The sequence below is a fragment of the Pteropus medius genome, unplaced genomic scaffold, assembly GCF_902729225.1.
Source record: "Pteropus medius unplaced genomic scaffold, Ma_sr-lr_union100, whole genome shotgun sequence".
Classification (NCBI taxonomy): domain Eukaryota; kingdom Metazoa; phylum Chordata; class Mammalia; order Chiroptera; family Pteropodidae; genus Pteropus; species Pteropus medius.
In genome coordinates, this window is record NW_024345601.1 from 6,121,754 (window position 1) to 6,145,392 (window position 23,639).

The 23,639-nt window shown below is 35.9% G+C and overlaps 1 protein-coding gene across 1 annotated transcript in view; it reads right to left on the reverse strand.

Annotated features, from left to right (window-relative positions):
- MACROD2 (mono-ADP ribosylhydrolase 2) overlaps positions 1-23,639 on the reverse strand; it is a 1,804,338-nt gene that overhangs the window by 35,539 nt on the left and 1,745,160 nt on the right. The window contains exons 15-16 of the mRNA XM_039874459.1: positions 20,326-20,400; positions 20,002-20,094 (exon numbers count right to left, since the gene is read on the reverse strand). Of these exons, the coding sequence (XP_039730393.1) occupies positions 20,002-20,094; positions 20,326-20,400 (168 nt within the window). The remainder of the gene's footprint in view (positions 1-20,001; positions 20,095-20,325; positions 20,401-23,639) is intronic.

The window sequence follows — 23,639 nt, forward strand, 5'->3', positions numbered from 1 at the left end:
TGGACTCATTCAACATATAGCTCTTTTTGCTTCAAGTGGGTGAACAGAGCTATAGCATGAATTAAGACTGGGTTAGTTGAATTAAGACTGGGTTAGTTCAGTAATAAGCATTTGGATGTAGACTTTCCTCCAATTCCACAGATTACCATCATTTTATTTTCTACAGAGACGACGACAGTAGTAAAATCCTGTGTGGGTACCGTTGATATTAAACTGCTCAGGATTTTAATTCTAGGAAGAGTGTTGTAGTATTTCTGCTTTGTATATACTTAACAAATGGTATTTCAGTTGCATTTAAATTGTCTGCTTAATTTTAATAGTTAAGTCAGCAGTGAGGAACTCTGTGATCAAATGGTTGAATAAAAACAAGGAGCCAGCTTTCTAAACATATAAATAAGTTCTTTATCCTTAGTCTTCAAGACCTAACAACATATAGATATAAGGTGAAAAATAAAATAAAATCCCCTTTTTAGACTGAAGAAATATTGTTTCCATACTAAAAAACAGGAAACTATGAAGAGTAAGTGATGCCTAGTAGCAAATAAATCATTGCTATTAGAATACAGTCCTCCTTTCCTGCCTCTTCTGCCTTTCCCTCACCTTTCTGTAGACTGAAGATGAGAATGTAGGATTCAATTTAATGGACTATCCAAGTGCACTGACCCCAACAACACAGGGCACAAGTCAAGGCACTCCAAACAGTGACCACTGTTATCTTGAGAGATAAGGGCAAGGCCCTTGTTTGGGCAAAGAGAGACCTGCCCCCTCCCCAAAACATGGTCAAGTGTATTGAAAACTACAGAGCTCTTTAGGCTAGGGAAAATTGTCAGGCATGGGAAAGGAACATGGCCCAGGGATATTTAATCTGCTATGCTGTTGTTTTTCTTGGCTTCTGTTGAACCCAGATGGTGATTAGAGTTTCCCTCAGCACACAGACTTGTGTGAGAACAGAAGGCGTGTTGCTTTGCAAATGAGAGAAATGGGGAAATCTGACCTAGTTATCTGTAAACTCACACAGGACTTCTCGTTCTGGATTTATGACAACCTGTTTTTCAATCTAGGGAGTATGCATTAGGCTGTTAATGCTATCTTCTTCCTCAGCATAAAAACATTTATTGAGAATGTTTTTGGACTAGAAAGTATATATATTTGTGTATATATATTTGTGTATGTGTGTGTGTGTGTGTGTGTTCAAATCCTCCTAATAGCAGTCAACGTCTGATCACTATTTTATAAATGAGGAACAGAGGCTTAAAGAAATTAAGAAACTTGCTCATGGTCATCTGGTTGAAAGTGATAGACCTGGAATTTTAATTCTGTCTATATGAAGACAAGGCATGTTGCTGACCTGCATAACAGGCTGGCCTATATTCTGAAGCCCAGCAGAGATGATAGAGAAAAATTTAAGAAAGCCCAGAGACAAATATTGACACTTCCTATTCTAGAAGAAATCCTTGATGTGCTCAATGTTAAGGCAGGAAGGGCATTTAGAACCTGAGTCAGGGAATCCTCTCATTTTGTGGATTTTCCAGAAGTTAAGTGACACAGTTGAGGATGCAGAACCAGCTGATGGCAGATGTAGCCTGAATGAGACATCCTAGCTCTTCTATTAAGTGCTCTATTTATATTACCTGTGGTCTATCTCAATGCATATTTCTTAGAATATTTAAAGGCTCATGACACATAGACCAAAACTATCATCTAAAAACTTCTGGCACTAATAGAATACCATTCTTTTCAGTTATAGTCAGAAGACTCTGTGAGATGGTAAATCAGAAGGCCACTCTGTAGATTCTCCACAAATGTTACCTTCTCTATATCTCTCCTGGGAGTGTACAAAATTTCAAAGACTATAAAGGAACTAACATCGTGGTGGGCTATTTACTAACTAAAGAAGAAGGACTTGGCCATGGAGACTCAGAGCGCCACTACCTAGGCATGTAACAAACAGTGCTGTGAATGTGGGCTCTGCCTCCAGTATTCCACCTATGCCCAGGTAGGCTGCAGTTACCATCAACAAGATGGCCTTGATTAATGGTACTCTCTCAAACCATCCCTTGATATGCACCAATTTTATTATTTTTAATTTGTAATTATTGTTAGATGTATGCACAAGGTAAAACTTCAGAAATAAATAATTATTCCTTATCTTAGACACCCACTTCCACTCCCACCCCCAAGAGAGAGGCTCTACAATTTCTACTTTTTATTCTCTGGGAGGTTACCTTCTTATCTTTAGATAACATGGAATTAAGCTGCTATTTTGTTTGTTTTTCTTAGATGATAGCTATCAACTTTGCAATGACCAATGGAGATATATCACTTATGCTATCCTCTCTCTTCCCAGATTTTGATAGCTAAAATAATTTTCTAGCCTTTCTATTTGTCAGCTTTGAATCTTAAACTATTGCACTTAAAGTGAAGTTCTCCAACTTTTCTTTCTAGCTTTCTCTAGTCCCTTTATGCTTCCCAGTTCCTGTCATATATTTCCTCTTACATGGCCAGGAATAACATTTATATTCTGTTCTATAACTATAAAAAATAAAAATAATTTATTCTAAATATTAAAAGTAATAAATAACATTTTTATGATAAAAGCTATAATAAAATAATGCATTGAAAATATTACTCCGATTATGTTTATTCCTCTTCCCTCCAGATCCCATTTTCTAGCAGCCGATGACCATTTTGGCCACTGGAAACTGGGAAGGCCAATGCCACCCTAGCAATGAGGAAGAATGTACATAAGGGTTTCTCAACTTTGGCTACACATTGGAATCGCCTACAAAGCTTTAAAAAATACAGATGTCTGCTTGCCATCCCAAGAGCATCTAATATAATTGGCCTAGCATATGGCATGGGAGTTGCGATTCATGAAAGCCCCCCAGGTTAATTTGCATTTATAGTTAAAGTTAAGAGGAAGTACTGGTCAGAAAGGAAAAGTGAATGGAAAGTCTACCCCTTATGGCACTGCCTTTCAAATCTAGAATAAAGGCCATGGGCTCAGAGAGAGGAGGCATGTAGATAGGATGAGGGGAACACTAAAAACTGAGGAGGGGCTTTAACTTCACTTCTTATTTGGGATTTAGAACATATTTCCCGGGAGGATGTCTCCGTCCACCCTTCTGCAGAAGTTGAGAAAAAATGGTGTCTCAGTGGGATTAGGTTTAGCTCCACAGAATCTCTTCATGCCTTGTCATAATCAGAAGTCCTGACATGCCCTATGAGTAGAGTACCGAGAATGTAGCTGATGATGCTGACTGGTCAGTTTGCCTCAGCAGTCATCATAGTGGGGAGCCAGCAACCCTGAGCAGGATAACCATGTGAAGCTGAGCAAGTGCATGACACACTTGCAAGGGGCATTGATGTCATCTGTGCTCCCCCAGAGCACAGATGTGGAGACTTGATCTTGTAGCTAAAAAGTGCAAGGTGAACCACCAGGGGTGGGAAAAGACTGGGAGTCACAGTCACACTTAAAGGCCACTTGAAATCAAGGGGTGGTATCATTGGAGAAGCCTGCACTGGATTAGAGAGGACAGACCATAGATTTTGGTGTTAGATAGAAGCAGGGTGCTCAGTAGCAAAGGTGCATTGCCAAAGAAGCCAGAGGACTTTGGAATGGGAGAAAATATGAAAGACTGAATGTACATCAAAGGGATTAAATTCTCCCAAATACTTTAAATTGTTAGCTCAAATTTAATTTCCTTTTTTTGTTACACAGTGGGATAGAGTTTCAAGAATTATTTTCTCTGGCAGTATTATCTCATCTGAGTATAAATTATCATATCTATCCTTGGCATTTCTGAATTAACAAGTGTAAATTGTTGCCGTTTTACAAAATAATACGAATTTTGTTTTCAGGCGAGTCAAGAAGTGCACTATAGTCATGGATCTTCACAGAAAAAAATGTTACACATTAGAGTCACTCAATAGGAAATGTTCATGGCATCAACATCAAATTGATTAAAGTGGTACTATGTTTTAGTTTCCATCATATTAGAGCAAATTTTCTTGCATAGTATTTTGTTTTTCTTTCCTGGGCAGAAGCCAAGGTTTACTGGATTCCCTGTTTTCTTCTATTTTGGTTTTCTCCTTCATTTTGTTGGTGTGCTTCCTCAAGTAATTTCTTAAGAAAGTATATATTAGAAATAAAAATTTTGAGACTGTATATGTCTTAAAATATATTTACTTTTTAGAGAAGAGTATTCAAGATCAAATCATTTTTCTTCCCAGAACTTTGAAAGCTATGTTCTATCAACTTCTAACATTTAGAGATGTTGATTAAAAAACCTGATTTCTGTTGTTTGAGTGCTAGTTTTCCAATATGAAATTTCATGATGATACCTCTTGATGTGATTTGTTCATACAGTTAATATTCATTGAGCCCTTTTAATCACATCTTTCAGCTCCGGGAGCTTTCCTTCAATTGCTTTGAAAATTACCCTTCCACTTTTCTCTCATATTTTCCATTTCTTGGTCTTTTTGCTCAACTTTATCTTTCAGCTGGTGTACTGATTTTATTTTTAATTTTAGCAATTTTATTTCACATTTTAAACACTCCTTATATTCTAATTGTAGCTTTTTAAATTATATCCTCTTATTTTGAAGAAAAGTTTTTTTCCTTTAAGAGATTGCAAATTATTGATATTTTTTGGTGATCTTTTTAAAATTACTACCCTGAATTATCTGTTTATTTTACCTCTGTCTTTTAATCTTTCTCTTTCTCTTTCCCATTCAAAATTCTGGATTTCCTATTATGTTTACTGATTCAAGGTTGCCATTCACATTCACAAGTGAGAAATCAAGGTAATACCAGTTTCCTCCAATAGGGACCGTGGATCTGTCTCTCTGCTCACTGCTTCCATAAGGAAGATCTGTGATGGGGTGGAGGGTTCTATGTAAAGAACAGTATATGTTGATGGACAGGTTTTATCTTAGGGTAAAATGACAAGGAAACAGATGTCAGGCCCACAAATGCCAGAATGAAGGGGCATTAATCTTGGGTGGTAGCATCTATATGAACAACCCTAATTCTCCTCGTTTGCTTAATTTATTTAGGATTGCTCTCCCTGCTCCTTTGCGTACCATAGTGGAAAGACTGACCACTTTGGCTATTCCAAAAAGAATTCAGTTGACCCTCTATGTTTAGCTCCTTTTCTTAACCTTGACTTTCATCTTGCCTACTGACTATATATCCTAGTTTCCCAGAATAGTCTAAGATTATGCCTATTGTCTCACCCAATATAATTACTGGTAGTCCCAGCTCTTACTTCTAAAAGTGTTCTAGTTTAAATAATCAATTATATGATCTTTCTACTGCCAACTTGAGCCTCTCTAAGGTTCTAGAATGGAAGAGCTACTTCCTCCTGCACTGTGGCTTCTTACAGTCTATTCTAGACTCTGTTTCATTTTCAACATATTTCCATTTGCTTTCCAATGTTCACAGATTTGTTGGAATCCATTATTCATCTCCTGATTTCTACACTATTGGGGTTTACTACAAATTTGTATTTCTATACTGCTATCCCAATAGGGTGTTTTGGAGTGATAGAACTGAACAAGTATGCTCATTCTGCAATCTTGAACTAATATCCTATTTGGTTTTAAACCAAATCGAAAATGTGAGATTGAAGCCCCTGGCCTCTGTTCAATGTTGCAACATTTAGGACAACATTGTTTTCCAAAAAGCATCATCACAGTCCTAGTAAGCATGCAATCTACCAATGATCTGAGATCACTGACATTTACTATCACCAGAGGCAGGGAGAATGCAGAAGCCAGAAACCTCAGTTTAATGTTCATTGTTAAACGTATGTTTCTTAGGACAACTTGAGTATAAAGAAATAACAGCCATGAATATAGACTTTGGAGCAGAGGAATGATCAAGGATAAATTTTAATATATTGTTGTCCATGTGAGAACCATTAATGACATTATTGTTCTCCATTTAATTCAACTTGGCAATACAGGGGAAAACCAATAACACTAAAATTTAAATTAGAATCATGATTGAGAATTTTAAAAAAGTCCATATACATATAATTGTATTCAATTTAAAATGTATTAGTTATGATATGGCCATGAAGTCTTTATACTCCTTCATTTTATATTCTCTGGCTATTATTACACTTTTGACATAACTAGGCAGCCAAGACATATTCCAAAAGTACAAGATGATAAAGTATGTAGGTGATACAAATTATCTGGTGTGTTTTGCTCCCCAAAGTATGGTTAACTGGCTCATTCTAGGACTGTGGTTATTGTTCTTTTGCTTCACAAACTCTGACCATATGCAGCTGGTGCCATTTCATCCTGTCGGTAAGCACTGACAGACCTTTAACAAGTAAGTGTCACATACTCAGTATTTGGTTTTCATACCCCATTGTTTAATAGGGAGCAGATTGCCAAAATCTAGATTAGGACACGCTTCTTCAGATTCCCTGTTTACAGCACTTCCAATGCCAACAAATATTTTTCCCTCACCAGCATGGCCCCAGAACAGGTCAACCCAAATCATCTTGTTTTTCATTTAGGGCAAAATACTCGAAGTCCCAGACTTAATGGGTTTAGTATGTTCAGGGAAGCATTTCCTCATAACATGTGAAATGTTCGAAATGCATCTCATAACCTGTGAAATGTTTGAAATGCATTTTTAAAAAACTGGCTTGGTTTTGAAAAGAGAGAATAATATTTGGGGTAAAAGGTCTTGGTTTTGATAAGACGACATAAAATTTTGTGTTCAAGGAGTACAGTCCCTGTTTCTGGGATCCCAAGTCTGTGCTCCCTCATCAGGCTGCTTTTATTCTAGTTGCTGATTTGCCAGAATCCAAATCATGAGGAATCTGGATTCAAAGGGTCCAAAATGGGGTTGGGGAAAGATCACAAAGGGGCTTCTGATCTATCCCCAATGAGGGATGGAAGGGATGCTAAGTCTCCCAACAAGATGCTCATACCCTAAGCTATTCAAAACCCCAAGGACCATAACCCAGGAGCAACACACTTGGGGAACATGGGAATGAACTGCTCATGAGGGCTTTGAGACACCTCCTTGCAGCTGAGTTCATGGACACACTCTAAAGAGGGTAAAGCTGAAAGCAGCTTGATATAATAAGGTCGTGAAATCATAGTGCTATTTTTTCATAGTGCTGTTCTCTAGAACTGTCTTGTTATAATATGGTTGGCACGAAATATAAATTCTAGAGAGAAAATAAGAAAAAATGGTAAGCAGACAAAGCACCATTCTTTTGTATTCTGTCCCCTGGTCTTTGTGGCTGTGATCACTGGCATATGCTGAGATAAGAAGTGAGTGCCTGTGGGATTTTGTACCCAGTACAAAATGTCACAACACATTGGTCCTTTGGGAACCCTGCAGAGACAGGCCTTTGAAGGTCAGCTCTCTGCAGTTAAACTGTGTGGTGCTGCCTGGGTGAGCCAAATGCACCAGGACCTATATCATAAGCCCACCTGGTTCTTTTTCTCTCTCATCTTTTTCTAAGGTGAGATTTTCATAACCAATAACAATCTTAATAAGAATTAAGACACCAACAATGATGTAGTGTATATAAAGCAAGAACTACAACCCTGGCATTTAAAATCAAGTACAGTAGAGGGAAGAAAATTTGGACTTCTGACATAAGATTGAACCCATCAGGAATGACCTAGAAGGATTAAAAAGGGTTACCATTGTCTCCCCCAACAATTCCTTTTGGTTACTGATTTGCCAGAATCTGGATTTCTGTTTTTCTCCAATCTAGCACTTCTCTTTGAGAATGTAGCTTTTTGGGGATTTTGAGTTTTGTTATAGGATGGACAGTGGAGAGTGTGAGATGTTGTTTCTGTCTAGTGTTTATAATATGCTTTGATTCGAACAGCAACATTTGGAAGAAGTTGTAGTAAGTATAAAACCCTGGAACAAGGAAAATAAGTGAGGGAAGGGAATTAGTGATAAATCCTAAAACTTTAAATCTAAAAGTTGAATGATACCTGTTTCCATGCTTCTGTGTCCCTGTTTTGCCAGGTTTCTATACAAATGTCAACCATGATTATGATAGTCATGTTATACATGCTGCAGCATTTACTATTTGGTGCCTAAGTGAAAATAAAGTCAGTTGGAGTACATAGATCCACCTCCATTATTGTTTTATTGTTTAAGTTTGCAGGCCCATTTTTTCCAGATTTTAGAGTTGTTTGCATGGTTTCATCACTTCTGCATGGGGACAGAACCAGCTGTGACAGATTCATTCTCATGACACAGCACATCTGCCAGAAGCCAAGAACTGCAAGGTATTTTTCTTGATCAGCTGCATCAAAAATGTTGGCAGCTGAAGAAAATGACTTCTAGCTGGGGCACATTTGGCAGATGAAAGTAGCTGGCTGTCTCTCAGGGGGCCCTTGTGGTCCCGCAAGGTGCTCATAGGAACTAGGAAGTAGATTAGCCAAGTCATTTTAGGGCAGAAGATAACATTTGATCCAGTGTTCCTATAGTTCTTAGGTTTATCACTGTTAATCGCAAAAATATGAGGCTTTCCATTGGTTTGGAGTATAGGTTCCTATTCAGAACAATGATGACAACAATAATTAATACTGATGAAGAGTTTATTATGTGCCTGGCACTATTGCTAGAACTTTACACACATTAAATCATATCATCCCTATAAATAATCTTCTGAGGTAGGGCTATTGTGATTCCCATTTACAGATGAGGAAACCAAGTCTAAGATAAATAGCTTGTTCCTGGCTCATCAGAGAAAAGTGTGCCTGTAGGACCAAGTTGTCTGGCTGCAGAATCAGGCTACAGAATTAGGCCCACACCGCTGGACCTGTTGGTTGCACTGTTGGGATACTTCACCATCTCTCCCAGGAAGATGTTCACACTCAGAGTTGCCAGGCCCCATTTTTTAAAAATAAATCTCTAGCCTTTGTTTTTACAAATGAAGGTCTGGATCATTGTGTCCAATTTTATATCCTTGTTTTGAGAGAGAAGTTGGCAAATCTACTTTGCTTAGAAATATGTAGCCAAGACGATGAAGGGTTTGGAAACTGTGTGATATGAGGGGTGTTTGGAATAAATAAGAAAGGAATTCAGTGAATAACCAAAAGACACAGGAGGTGGTTCTGCAAATTGCCTTCAAATACTCAAGGGGCTCTTGCCATATGGGCCAGGTTCATTTCAGTTCCCTTTTCAGGGCACAATTGGGATAAATGAGCAGAAACAGAAAAAAAAGAAAAGAAAAAAAAGAGAAATAAAAAGAATCATCTGAGGATGGAAGAACTGCTATAAAAGGTAATGAGCTCTCCATCATGCATGACCTGTAGCAGAAGCTATAACATCAGCTGGAAAGGCATGAGACCTTTGTGTATCAGGGCAAGAGGTTAAACTGGGTGACCTCTAGGATCAATTCCAACTCCAAAATTTATAGTACGGTGATTTTGTCATTTCAGAAAGGAGCTAAGTTGAAATTCAGCAGACACTTCCTTGAATATCATCTTCTATCAGGCACATGATCCCTTAGGACAGCTTATAGGAGAAAAAGTGGGATGCAGGACCACAACTTAGCAAATATCAGGTCTTGTCTACACCAACTAAATGACTCTGACCAGGTCTATTACCTCTCCTACCCTTAATTTCTATAACTTGAAATTTCTAAAAGAGTGATAACTGGCCCCAAAAGTTTTCTGATTAAGCAACAGTTATTTGGTAAATGGAATGAAACAAAGTGATCCTGCTCACAGAACTCTAGCTAATGGTCACACTGCTGCTTAAGAAGCTCTGCAGAAGATCATTTCTGTACATTTTCTGGACATTGAGTTTGCCAGTAGACCTTGTGCCTCTCTGTATTTTGTTATAAAGTGAGTCTTGTAAGCGATTTCTTGTCCTTCTCTCTTTGTCTTATTCAGCACCAATACAACTAGTTTTGTGATCTAGAACTGTCCCCCTTGCTGGGGTAGTCTAATTTCTCAGGGCCTACTGTATTCTAAGCAATATATCTTGCAGCTTTACTGAAATTGACTTTTCATTCTTCTATGCAAAACTAACATTTATGGAAAGCATCTATACAAGACCAAGTTCTTATTTGTCCTACTTACAGAAAACTTTTACTCTGCTTATATCTTTTCGTAAGTCAATTTGTACTTCAAATATTATGTCGTATTTTGTAAACAAGTTAATTCATAAGTGTTTGGGGTCTACTTTGCAAGACTACTTCATGACATATGACTGCTAATATCGCACTTCAAATATTTTAAAAGTAATTTTTCTCTAACTCGTGACTGTAATGACCTCTAAAAGTGTGGCGAATACATGAAATCTTCATTATAGGCACATATCCATATCTCTGCATCACTATCCAAAAAGAAACTGATTAGTTCATTTGAGATTTTTAAAAAGCAATTCTAATCAAATGCTGGCATTGGTTCCTTTAATCTGAAAAACACGGTAGTGGATTTGCAAAGAATAATTTCCCTTTTACTGAAATTTTGGTAATGAGAAACTGACATGAGAACAAACTTAATCATCCTACTACCCAACACCTGAGGCTTAGAGCCTCCCACTTGCCTGCTTGGGGAAAATACACATCACACAATTCAAAGATGAGCCCAGGTCCCTCTCCTAACATCCCACAAAAAATCTGTGCTTCACATACTTAAGCACTACTTTACTACATTTCAATAAAAATAGAATTTAATTTTGTCTCAAAAACTTGCTTTCTCCCAAGTATGGGGGAAAGGGCTTGGGTTGTGGGATCAACCACTGCAACACATGCGCTACTCAGAAATAAAGGGGTTTTACAGCCACTGAAAGGCAGGGTGCAAATCTGTATTCGGGTTAATTAATTTAGCCTTCATAGCGAATGCTTGGAACTACAAAGAAGGTTTACCAGCTACTTTCCAATAACCAAAGAATAAAACACTGAATGAGAAGGCTAAGATATTTAGCAAATAAACATTCATTTGGGAATGACTTAGGGCTACCCAAAAACTGCTCCTTGATTGAAATCAATTAAAAGGAACCAAACACTGACCTCACTGAAGAAAGCTTAAATATCCCACCTACCCAATAATGGTCCCAGTGGAGCTCAAGGCCCTGGAGGCCTCATGAATATTCTGAGAATTCAAAATACCCAAAGAAGAGGAGATGGGGGTGGAAGAGTGAGGTTTTTACTTCTAAATAATAGCAGCTCTCCTGTGGTTTTGCCTAGCCTTCCAGGGTTCGCTTTTCAGGCTCTTTATTGAAATTGCTCAGGTCTTTAACTGATCTCCCGCAAGGGCTCAAAAGCCTTAAGCTAATTACATTTGGCTGAGATATGCTTGATGAGATGGGAAAAATATAAAGCTTTTGAAAGGGTGAAAAATCTCTAACCATCTGCTGGTGGTGTTACTAAAAGAACAATAAGGGAGAAGAAAGAGGGCTGCTAGCCAGAGTGGAAAGGTACAGGATTTCTTTAATTACTGGGTCAATGAGACTATTACTGCTTGGAATGTAGGGAAAGGCAGGCCAAAAAAAGTTTAGAGGACTAGGCAGCAACTGTGTTTAGCGAACATGCAAAGCCAAACATGGACACCAAAAAAGGGACGCATTTTTTGATGGAGAAAGAGGAATTCGGTCAGCTTGGCTTAGAAAGACATTTCTAATTAGAAATCACAGGTTTATGGAAAAGAGAGAAAAACACGCTCCTAAATTGTAATTAGGTTTCAGAACAACCTCTCTACTTCTTTTCAGGTTATCTGCATTCCTCAAAGGCAGTTTCAGATGGAGCTCTAGTGATGTGTGTTCTCTCTGATGCATCGTCCACAGTAGCTTCTGTTGTACTTGGCAATCCAGGTGAACAGCCTGCCTTTAGCTTTCAAATCAATGCCCCAGGTGTTGATCCAATATGGCAAATGGCTTATGTGCATTGCTCTAAAAGCCTTCTTCAGTTCCTCCTCTTCTTTTATAAAAATAAGGAATGTCCTCGTATTCAGCTGAGAAAAATGTTAGATTTTGGAAAGCAAACAAACTTAAATGACAAAGGGACAGCTAAATCAAAGTTTATTTTTACTTTCCATAGGGTAACTCCTGCAAGTTGAGCAACAGTTATGCTCCAAATCCTATTTTTTTTCTAAACTTTGCAGAAGAAATACCATTTTCTTTCACATTACTCCATCTTGCTTCTGTGTCTGAAGATGGATAAAGCTATGAAAATTATGGAAAAATGTTGTTCTTTTCCTTTTGTTATTCGCTTTTCATCGAAACCAGGAAAAAAAAAGTGATGTAATTAACACACTTTTCAGATACACAACTCAAATGCGGTGTATTTTCAGATACAACTCAGAATGCTCTTGGAGTACTCCAGGTCTGCTTTCCAATGAACAAACACAATTCTCTTGTGTACATAGTCTTTCTTCTCTCTTCCACACTGTCTCAGACCTGCCACTGTGGGAGGGATGCACTGTGCCATTGACCTTAAAAAGGGCACATGTGGGAAGGCAGCTGACCTCAGATATACTGAGGTTTAAGTTGGAAAGAGGTCCTCATCCCTACCACAGCTACCCTGTGTCCAGTGTCCCAGCTTCACGACCTAGGAGTCCATGATGATGCTGAAAGACCACCCATAGTGCTGATGTGAGTCAGCTGGTGTGGATAATAAGCAAGGGCTTTGCTAGTGTTCTCAAAGTGTGGTCCTTAGACCAGAAGCCTCAGCACCACCTAAGAACTTGTTAAAAATGGGAATTCTTGCCTGCCTGTCACTCCCAGATCTGCTGAATCAGAAACTTGAGGTAGCAGATACAGGAATTCTTCCTTTAACAAGGCATCCATGTGACTTGGATCTACTCAGAAGGGGTATGTTTTATGTCTGTCTGTCTATCATCTATCTATCTATCTATCTATCTATCTATCTATCTATCCATCCATCATCTATCATCATCATCTATCATCATCATCATCAACATTATCTATCCATCTATATATTTTTGCCACATTTAAACACCCCATCCTCCAAAAATAAATAAATAAATAAATAAATAAATAAATAAATAAATAAGGCAAAGGGAAAAGTCTAAGGAATTTTCAAAAAGTACAGTCTAAATTTGAATGCAAAATACTAGAGTAGTGGTGTCATTCAAAATGCCGTCCACAGACCAGCAGCATCAAGTGACATCACTTAGAAGCTCAACAGAAGTGCAGATTCGCAGACCCACTAGGATGTACTGTATCGGAATATCTGGGGGCGAGGTCCAAAAATCTGTGCTTTAATGAACATTCTAATTTGTATACACACCTAAGTTTGAGAGCCACTATGCTAGAATCATATAGCAACTATATTTTAGTCACTTTGGCTTTAAACTATTAGAAAACTATGAAGGTCAAAAAGTTCTCTATTCCCATTTTGTAGTCAAGGAGAGCCAAATTGGAAAGGTTGTTAGAAATCAATTTTATATCATCTTTGTTTCAAAAAGGCATTGTTTAAATATTTACTTCGTTATTTTTCTCAGACCAGAAAATAGAAACCAGCTCTTTCTCTACCTTCCGTCCTTCTTCCTTCTCTCTTTTCTTTTTTCTTCTTTCATTTTTTTCTTTCTCCATCCCTACTCCCTTTATTTCCCTAATTCCTTCACTGTAATTCCTTTTCTTCTAATCTCTTAGAGATGCATAACTATTCTACTGGCACTTACTGTGGCCATGGTAGATTTACCTGAATTAAATTCCAGTCGTGCAACCAACAGAGATTGACATTAAAAAGGGATGAGTCATGATAATAAAAATGCTGCCTAATTTAGCATGGATTATAGAAGAAAGTATAACTTTATGGCAATTCCAAACTATGGGTATATATATATTAAGATAAGCCTGAATTTTCAACCTGGTTCAGAGAGAAACCATGTTGAGAGGTAATGTGTTAGTTTCCGACTGCTGTTCTAACAAATTACCATTGACTTAGTGTCTTAACATAACACATTATATTACCAGAAGTCTGAAATGGGTCTTATGGGGCTAAAATCATGGTATCAGCAGAATTATCTTCCTTCTGGAGGCTCTGGGGAAGAACCCATTTCCTTACATATTTCAGTTTTTAGAGGATGCCTGTATTTATTGTCCCATGGCCTCCATTCATCTTCAAAGCTGGGAACTTGAAATCTCAAGCTCCCGCCCCCCACCACAGTATGTATGTGTGTGTTTGTGTGTATATGTGTATATATATATATATATATATATATATATATGTACACACACATATATATCTTATTTATTGCTTATCTTATTTAGTTATATATATAATTACTAGTTTTTATGCAAGATTTATTATGCAAATTTATTGTATAAGGTTATCCATAATATTAGTAGAAAAAATAAGAATAAAATACAATATTAAATGACTATTAAATTTGAAAAAATATTCTCTTTACATTAAAATTATATGTCCATATCTTAATGTGTTATGAACCACATCTCTCTGGATCCTGAATATTATTATTTTATGAACTATGCTTGAAAGTATATGAAAAATGAAGAATATGTGAAGTAATTTTTGTGTATATTTGAGGAATAAACTAAATATGATAAGTGGGAAAGAAATTTCTAAGAAGAAATAACCATTTTTTTTCCCTTCCATTCTTATTCCTCTACAGTTTTTTCTACTAGATTCAATTAAAACTCAAGGCTAATAAACTGTGACATCTCTGAAAAATGAACAGACATGCTTCTATATCAAAGACGTAAGCTCTAACAACCAAGTGACATTTATCGATTGGAAACATGACTGATTCAGCTCGACAACATTTTCTTTAAAGATTCATAATGAAATAAAGTGATCGCAGACAATCAACACAAACCCCTTGCTATTGTTAAAGTGTTTACCTCCCTTTTTCCTTTTTTTTAATCATTGTAGCAGATGTCATAAAGTAAATGTACTGAAACATTCAAGCAGCAATCTCCCTAATTGTTTCCATCTTGATTATAAAAACACATTGAAAGGTAAATCCTCACAATGAAAAAAATGAAAAAAATAATTAACATTAAGAGTGCTCCTTATCCCACCTGCTTTTTGCGTACTGCCCTGAAATGTAAGCACCTGATGTAAAAAGAGTAATGAAAATAAATTGAGTTTCCTTCTAAAACAAAGAAAAAGCAGCACTTAAATTTGATATTCCAATCAATATCTGAGTTTAAATTTATGTTAAAATTTGGTTGACAAGATTTTGGTCTTTACAATCAAATGTGTATGTGAACATATTTACACATCCATTTTATTGCAATCCCTATCAACCCCAGTTAGACCTGCACCTTTTAGTTCTGTCACCTAATGGTCTTTCTGTAAAAATGATTATAATTAGGATGTTTAGCTCACAGTTCTAATGCAAATCTCACTTGTAGTATACTCAGAGAAAGCAAAGTTAACTAGTTTACAGTTAATTAGTAAATAAATAGAACCCCCCTTTTAAATACCGGGTCAAAAAGAAATGTGTTTAAAGGAAACAAATTTTTATTCCAAGGGAGAAAGATTACTTATCCTATAGCCTAAAATTCTTAGAGCGTTAGCCCACTGCTTTGGATCCCTTCCAAAGGAGGTTAACATCAGAAGGAGCCATTTTTCCCAGGTCCACTAGTGTGGGAAGGAGTGTAGACAGAGCAAATGCTGTGCCTACAAAAAGGCAAGGCATTGTGGGAATAAATAAAATTTATTTTTCCCATTATCAGTGAAACATACATGTAGACATGTCTGAATATATTGATAAAGAGTGCACAATTAAAGAGTTTCTGCACAGAAATGAGGGTAATTTGTAAATAGAAATGAGGGCTACATTCACAGAGATGCCCAATACTGGGGGTTGGCAAATTTTTTTCTGTAAAGAGTTAGATATCAGGTGTTTTAGGCTTTATATGTTTTAGTAAAATTTTATCTGTGGACACTGAAATTTCCATATCTCACAAATTATTATCTTTTTTCTCCCAATCTTTAAAAATGCATAAACCATTCTTAGCTAAAAAGCCATATGAAAAGAGGCAGCAGGCCAGCTTTGACCTGTTGGTCATCGTTTGCTCACTCCTGTTAGAGGCCACCAGTCATTCTCAGAAATGGTTTAATGTTATCTTTTCCACAACTGTAAGAAGCATGAGAATAAGTATATCTCTTACTGAAGAGGAAACTGGAGGCTCTAAGAGGCTCAAGCAGCTTACTCATGGTTATAGCTAGTCATCATCAAAGTCAGACTAAAAATCAGATCTTCTGACTCTTAACCTTATGACACACATACACACTCACACCTCACACGAGAGCACGTGCGCGCATGCACACACACACACACACACACTATAGAATTCATATAGAATCGTGAAAAAAAGCATTAAAAAATGAATTGTTTATATAGTTTTCCTTGGTATCCTTGGGGGATTGGTTCCAGGATCACATCCCACCCACAGTATCCACTGGTTCTGTATCCTAATCCTAAGAACATGATAATCTATACTTGTTGCTGGCTTGCACTGCACTTTCTACCTGTCTATATCCATCTTTTTCCAAGACCATAGACCATAATATACCTTAAGTCTCCATTGATTTTGGTCAACTTTAGGTAAACAGATAAAGGATTACTATTCCGTATTATACTTATTAATTGATACAAGAAAATAATTGAGATGTATGCATTCTATATAACACTTGGAGAAAAAGTTCAGTATATTTCATAATAAAACATAAATAAACATGTGATAGAATAATGACACAATGCTAACATAGTTAAGATTTTATGTCAAATATTTCTTCAGAAAAATGTTTTAATATTGGCTTTAAAACATAAGATCCTTTTTAGAGGAGATCTCTTATGATATTACTTTCCTATTTAGTTATTAACCTAAGTGATGTGATTTTACTGGATTTCATATGTATTGCAGATCCTGCTGGGAAAGCATAAAACTTGACTCACTTAGGAAGAGGCAATGTGGCTATATGAGTAAAGCTGCCATATGTGAAATCTCACTTTATGCCTGTTGAAATTTTTGTATTTCAAGTCTCCTAGGGATATGTCCATTGTGCTATTGTGTAATTTTATCAGCATGAACTTCTGGTGAATATTTTCTCTTCTTTTCAAAACCCATATTTTGATAGAGCTAACTTCAAAGCTTAATGTTGCAACATCTGTGCCCATACACCTGGGAGCCATAGAAGACGTATCCTGAAGATTATCTACATTTTCTAATATTATAGAATGTTACAAAATGAGAGAAAAAGGTTATACGTGTTTCCTGGTCTGGAAGTTTTTGTAAGAAACCTCTTTCTGTTTCCTTAGAAAGATTCTCAAAATAAAAAGAACCGATATTTCTAAAGCTATAAAGAATATCCCTCTAGATGTAACAGAATACTCATTTGTTTTTGTTTCCCGGTAAGAATAAGTCTTAATACATAAGTGCAACTTCCATTAAGAGACACTGTGGATATACACAAAACCTGTAGCTATTTTCTCAAAATGTTTTTAAACAAGACTCTTTAATAACTATATAAAACAAAAAAAGAGAAAATTCTGCTACTTTTAACCTATTTACTACTTTTATCTGTGGAGCAACCAATAAATAAAAGCCTTATGCTTTTAAAAACAGAAATTATGAATCATTATGTTATACACCTGAAACTAATATAGTGTTATATGCCAATTACATCTCAATAAAAAAATTAAAATATAAAAATATAAATTATGGCTGAATCAGTATTTCTTAAGCAGAAGATGGAGATCTTGACCAAAAAAAAAAAAAAAGGCCTTTATAAATAAAAGAGATGCCTCCCACTTCACTTTTCATTAATTATTCTATCTTTATAGAATAAAATATACATATTGAAACTCCCTGAAGGAGATACTGCTAAAAATGAAATGTGCAGAACAAATTGTTGTTGAAGGATAATGTGGAATATGTGAACTTTATATGGATTTAAAATAGTTAGGAAGGACAATGAATGGACTGGAGGAACTCCACATGTGAATTCTCTTGATTTTTGTCATCTATTTATTAAAATATGATAAATACTAAACATGAAGTACTTTCTATGTGCCGGGTATTGTAATTGCTTTACGTGTGTTAACTCAAATTTTCACCACAACAGTATTTGACAGTTACTTTATTCATTACCATCTTGCAGATAAAGAAACTGAGGCATGGAAAGATTAAATAACTTGCCCAAGGTCACCCAGCTTGCCAATGAAGAGCAAGATAAATCTACATTGCCCCATTTTCTTTTGGTTACTTTTCTTATATTTAATAGAATAGCTTTTAAGTCTTGTTTTGAAGCAAAGAATAAAATGATAAAGGTAATGCATTTTAAGTTATTTCAAATTTAAACAGAAATATTCAAGGAAGGGCCAAGTCAGGTATCTGTGGCAGAGAAGGGAAGGGACAATGAGATTAATTCAAGCCCACAGGCATTATTAATCTCCTACAGAGAAAAGTCAAAGCTTAATTCAAGGGGAAAAAAAAAATACTTCAAAGTTTTTACAAGCAAGTAGCGGAATTTGACCTCACTTGTTTCTCGTACGCCATTCCACCATTTGTAGAAGAGGACTGGTATCCTCACAAGAGAGAGGGGAAAAGTGGGTAGTTAACTCTTCAGTAATGAGAGGAGAGCTCAAAGCTGGGGAAGACAAGGGGAGAAGGGTAACATGTCTGTGTGCACTGAACTGAAGAGTTTTTCCCTGTAGGTCAAGTTAGAAAGAAGAAAAAGTACCAGTTTGATGGCCCTCATTTGCATGTGTTGAGTTAAATATATAAAGTAAATAATTCTGCTATAGAGAAATTAAGCAGGTAGGCATGGCACTGCTTATTTTACATTTCGGAAGTACATGTGAAGGGAGTAACGCCATGGATATATGTCTCAAGTAAGGGTTATATCAGTTGCCTGCTATCATTCTCAGACATTAAATACTCCAAATATACCATTTACTTGACTTGCCAGGAACATGGTGTCATGAACTTGAACTAGGATTTGCAATAAAGAAAAGGTTATTAGAGGCATACACATGGAAGAATATTGTGCTCTAAATGCAGTGGAAACAAACAAAAAAAGATGTCAAAATCACTAACATGGCTTACTAATTAAAGTGTATCAATGCCTCTGCCAAGAAGAGTTCATAATTTGGAAGCTATAGCTACTATTGACCTGATTTTACAATTGAGATCATGTCTGCATTTTAATTTGGAAGGAAAATTGATCACTGTGTTTTGTAAACAAGGCCTGTCAAGTTATTACTTTGCAACTGCTTTGCAAACACATATTTTTTAAGAGCATCATCGTTTATGATATAGTATATTAGAGAAATTATCTCACTTTTGATTTCATGTTTTAGTTTTTAAGAGATTGTTCTATATGTGAAAATGAATTCTTCAAGTTCTTCAATAAATGCTAAAATTCTTTGATAATAGTTTTTTAAAATAGATTTTAAAAGATTTCTATCTGTACTCCATATACTGGCTTGTGCTCCAAATACTGCTTTAAAATTTATAAAATGTCCATTCCTCCTATGTCTTCAGAAATCATTATAATGCTCAGGTATTTTTTAACAGTATTTAATATCATGGTATCCTAATATTAGCAGATCGCAATTTAGAAGGTTCGTATAACGTGGATATTTTACATAAATTGCTTCCTTAATCACTACTATATGAAGGATGACAGAATGAAATCAATACAAAAATGTTAATCTATTTGTTTTATAGCCATCTCAATTTTTCTAAGACTCATCTATCTAGTCCATAATTTTGATTTCTTATAGGCTTCCTCAAATTTTAAATTAAATTGAATCTAAATAAATAATAAACATCTTCATACTATTTGGAAGGACAAAAAAACTTTTACAAGTATCTTCTTCTGCTACTTCTAGATTTTAGTCTACTCTCAAAAGTAGGTTTAGGTTTAAAGAAATGTTTATTTCCCCCACTTAGCAGACTCCAGTTGTGTGAGGATAACTCTGATGGTGAATTCTAGCAAGAATCCGAAGAAACTCTCTATTCTTGATGAGTCAATTTAAGAGCGGTTCTACCTTTTTCGCCTTCCTCTCCTTCTTGGCCATCTGTGAGTGGAATCATTTTTGGTTGCTCCACAATCGTGGTATCATCTTGGTTTGATGAAAGCTCTAAATAGGATAAGAGATAAGGATCTCAGGGATGTTTTAGTTGAAATCATTGACAAAACACAGTGACTGAAACATACTAAGTTAAAGCTCTTTTTTATTTTTCCCTCCAAGTTTCTAGAAATCATTGCCTAAAACATATACACACACCATTCACATACACAAGTACATATAGGGGTCGTGGTTCACAGTTTCATCTCATTCTTTGATAACAGTATACTCTGGTTTCAATACCTTCTGTTTCCATGTATGAGCTCTGTGACTCTGCCTCGATATTTATTTCATTCTTCATCGAATCATTCTCTTGTCCTGTTAAGAACAGTGATTGAAAAATAAAAGAAATGTGATGTGCATGACCATAGGTTTATCCCTGGTTTGAAAAAACAAACATTTCAGAAACTGTGTGTTTTATCATGCATGATGAGGTAGAAAACAGTTTTGAACCAAAGTGATGGATAAAGGTATTTTGCAAATTATCAAATTTATATCAATTATTTTATAAGAAATATCCAGATCATTTAGGCAAAAACTCTTCTTAGAGCTGATTGGTATAATTAGCATTTAGTGTATGAATGCACTGAACATCTGTGGATACAACCTAGAAGTCTAGAGATTTTAAATGATTTCTGGGCTGCATGGGTTAACTACATTTAATTTCCCTTTAAGATAAAGATATTTCCTTTATTGATGATTCCTGGAAAATTAAAACACTACTGACATTTTCATTCTTCATCAATGGAGCATGAAAAACTTGAGTAATGTGAGCACACACAGATTGGGTCACCTAACAGCTCAACCATTCTCTAAAGATACCTACTAAATATAGCAAAGGTCAGGAGAGAATTCAGCCAGGTCTTGATTACTCTGAGGCTGATGATCTAGTAATATTTTTTCTTCTACTACCCCTGGCTTCCCCTTCCCCCACCCCAAAGAGTTTAGAACATTTAAGTGCTCATTAAGAGAGGAAATTAAAATCTGCCCATTTTGTTTAATTTTAATGAAAGATTTTATACTGAGGATATTTAACTGTTGAATTAAAAAAAAAAATTCAGTGCTAGGGTTGGTTATAGGCACAACAGGATACAGAAGAGCTTGGATTTTTTGCCTGGGTACATCCCTGTGGTAGCGTGCGTTATTGTTCCAGCTTATCTCTACTTGTTTCTGTAAGAGGAGTCTACTGCTCTGTTTCTGACCATATGACCTATAGTAACTCCTGTGGGACAAGAGTATGTTCCCACCTCTTGATGCCAGGCCTATTCTTGTGACTAGGTTTAAAAAATGGCATAGCAATAGACATGATGTGTACCACATTTAAGCGGAATTCAAGGTCCATTGCCTGTTTCCTCCAGCTCTCTTGCTCCTAATAGAGTATACTTCAGCCTAGATCCTCAGATGAAAACATGGAGCAAAACCAAGCAGAGACAGGACAAAACTTTGTTGATGTAAACTAATGGGACTTTTATTTATTTAGTTATTTGTTATAGCAGCAAAGCTAACTTACACAGTCTTTCAACATTAGAGTCCTCTTAAATACAACTATTCTTATACTACTTCCCCTTGGTTCATTCTCTGCTAGAGTGACATAGACAGAAAAAAAAAAAGTGTTTGACATCCTTACCTCTCAAGCTCAATTTTAATCAAAAGGATCTGATTTTTGATTAAACTAAACTAAAAATTTCAACTGTCTTTGATGCCCTTCTCTCATCATTCTTAAAATTCAGTGAAATGCCAAGATTTGATGATTCTAAAAAATGTTTTTTTTCCCACCATTCAGTCTCCTTCCCTTTTCCTCATTCAGAGATGTATTATCGTCTCTTAAATCTATCATTTTCTTCTCTTATAATCTATCTCATGAATGGCTAACAGTAATAGCTTTTAAAATATGGATTTGATCAAGACTTTTCCCCTGCTGATAAAACTCATTCATCCCTATTTCTCCCCATTGCTACTCAAAGTATGGTCCATGAACAAACAACATTGGAATCACCTGGAAGCTTTCCAAAAATGTATTTCAGACCCCATCTCGGACCTACAGGATTAGAGTCTGCATTTTAACAAAATCTCTAGGTAATCTGTACGTACATTAAATCTTGAGAAGCACTATCCTAGAGAATATATTTACTAATTATTGATCCCATAAAAAGGCCAGACTTTGCCTAAACATTTCATATTCATTTTCTCTAATCATATTAGTACTGTAAAGCAAGTATTATGATCCCTATTCTGCTTTCAAAATTCATAACTATGTTTATCTGACTACAAATCCCTTTTCTTCTGGAAATATCTTTATTTTGCCTTTTAATTTTTATATCGAAGTATACTTTGCATATAGTAAAATGCTCACCAGCTTAAGCATACAGCTTTTAAAATATACAGACATGTATCTCCTTGTGTAATCACCACCCAGACTGAGAACATTTCTACCACTAGTAACTTCCTCTGTTGGTACCTGTAGATATCCCGACAGGTGAAAGGTAACCATTTTATCTGTTTTTGAATTTCATATAAGCAGAACATACATTATATGCTCTTTTGTATCTCACTTTTTTTACACCTGTTTCTGAGAGGTTAATCCCAGTTGTTGTGTCTATCAATTATTCATTATTTTTCATTGATGTATACTGTTCCAGGAATGAAATTGCTAAGTAATAGGCAATACATATATTTAGCTTTACTAGACCCTGGAAAACAGTGTCCAAAAGAGTTTGCCCCATTTTGCACTTTCACCTGAAATATGTGAGGATTCCAATTGTGCCCTTTAATTTTTACTGTCATGAAAAATTATAGAGAAATATAATTTTAGTCACACATTTCTTTAACATGGAAGAGTAAGCCACATAAAATCTTTTCCTCAAAACCCATTTCTACCTTTCTCACTTTTGGGTACCATATAGAGTGATCACATCTTTACTTGCTGAGTTTCTCCCTCATTCATCTATTTAGGTTCTCTTGTTACATTGTAATACAGCTGTATCTGCATTTGTCTCTCTTACCATGTTATAAGCATTGTGAAGATAAAATGTGTTTTGTTCAAATTTCCTTTCTCAGCACCCACTACGTAAGAAGTGAGCAATAACTATCACTTTAATTGGCCCTCTATTATAATACTCATTGAGTATTATAATACTCTATTATAAATAGTAATTAGGGACTGCAACCTCCTATTGTACTTTTTAGCAACAAGGTAATGCCTTAGGCTACTAAGCACTTCATATACTATATTTATTGCAAAGATCCTGGAAGAAGAAATGGATATTTTAGGCAAATCATAACCTCACTGGGCTTTAATTTTATTGTTATTTTTTTAAAAGGCAAAAAAACTAGATAATATCTTAGATTCTAACTTTGGCATTATATGAGGATATGTCTCCTGGTAAAGATACTCATCACCACTGACATTTGGGAAGACAATATTGAGAGGGAAACTTCACTACTTATTGAGTGAGCCTCATTCTCTATCACTGTTGATATGGGGAACTCATTATTTGTGATCTGGCTTTATCTATACAATGAAGGTAAAGAGTAGAGCATTTGGAGAGTAGAAGCAA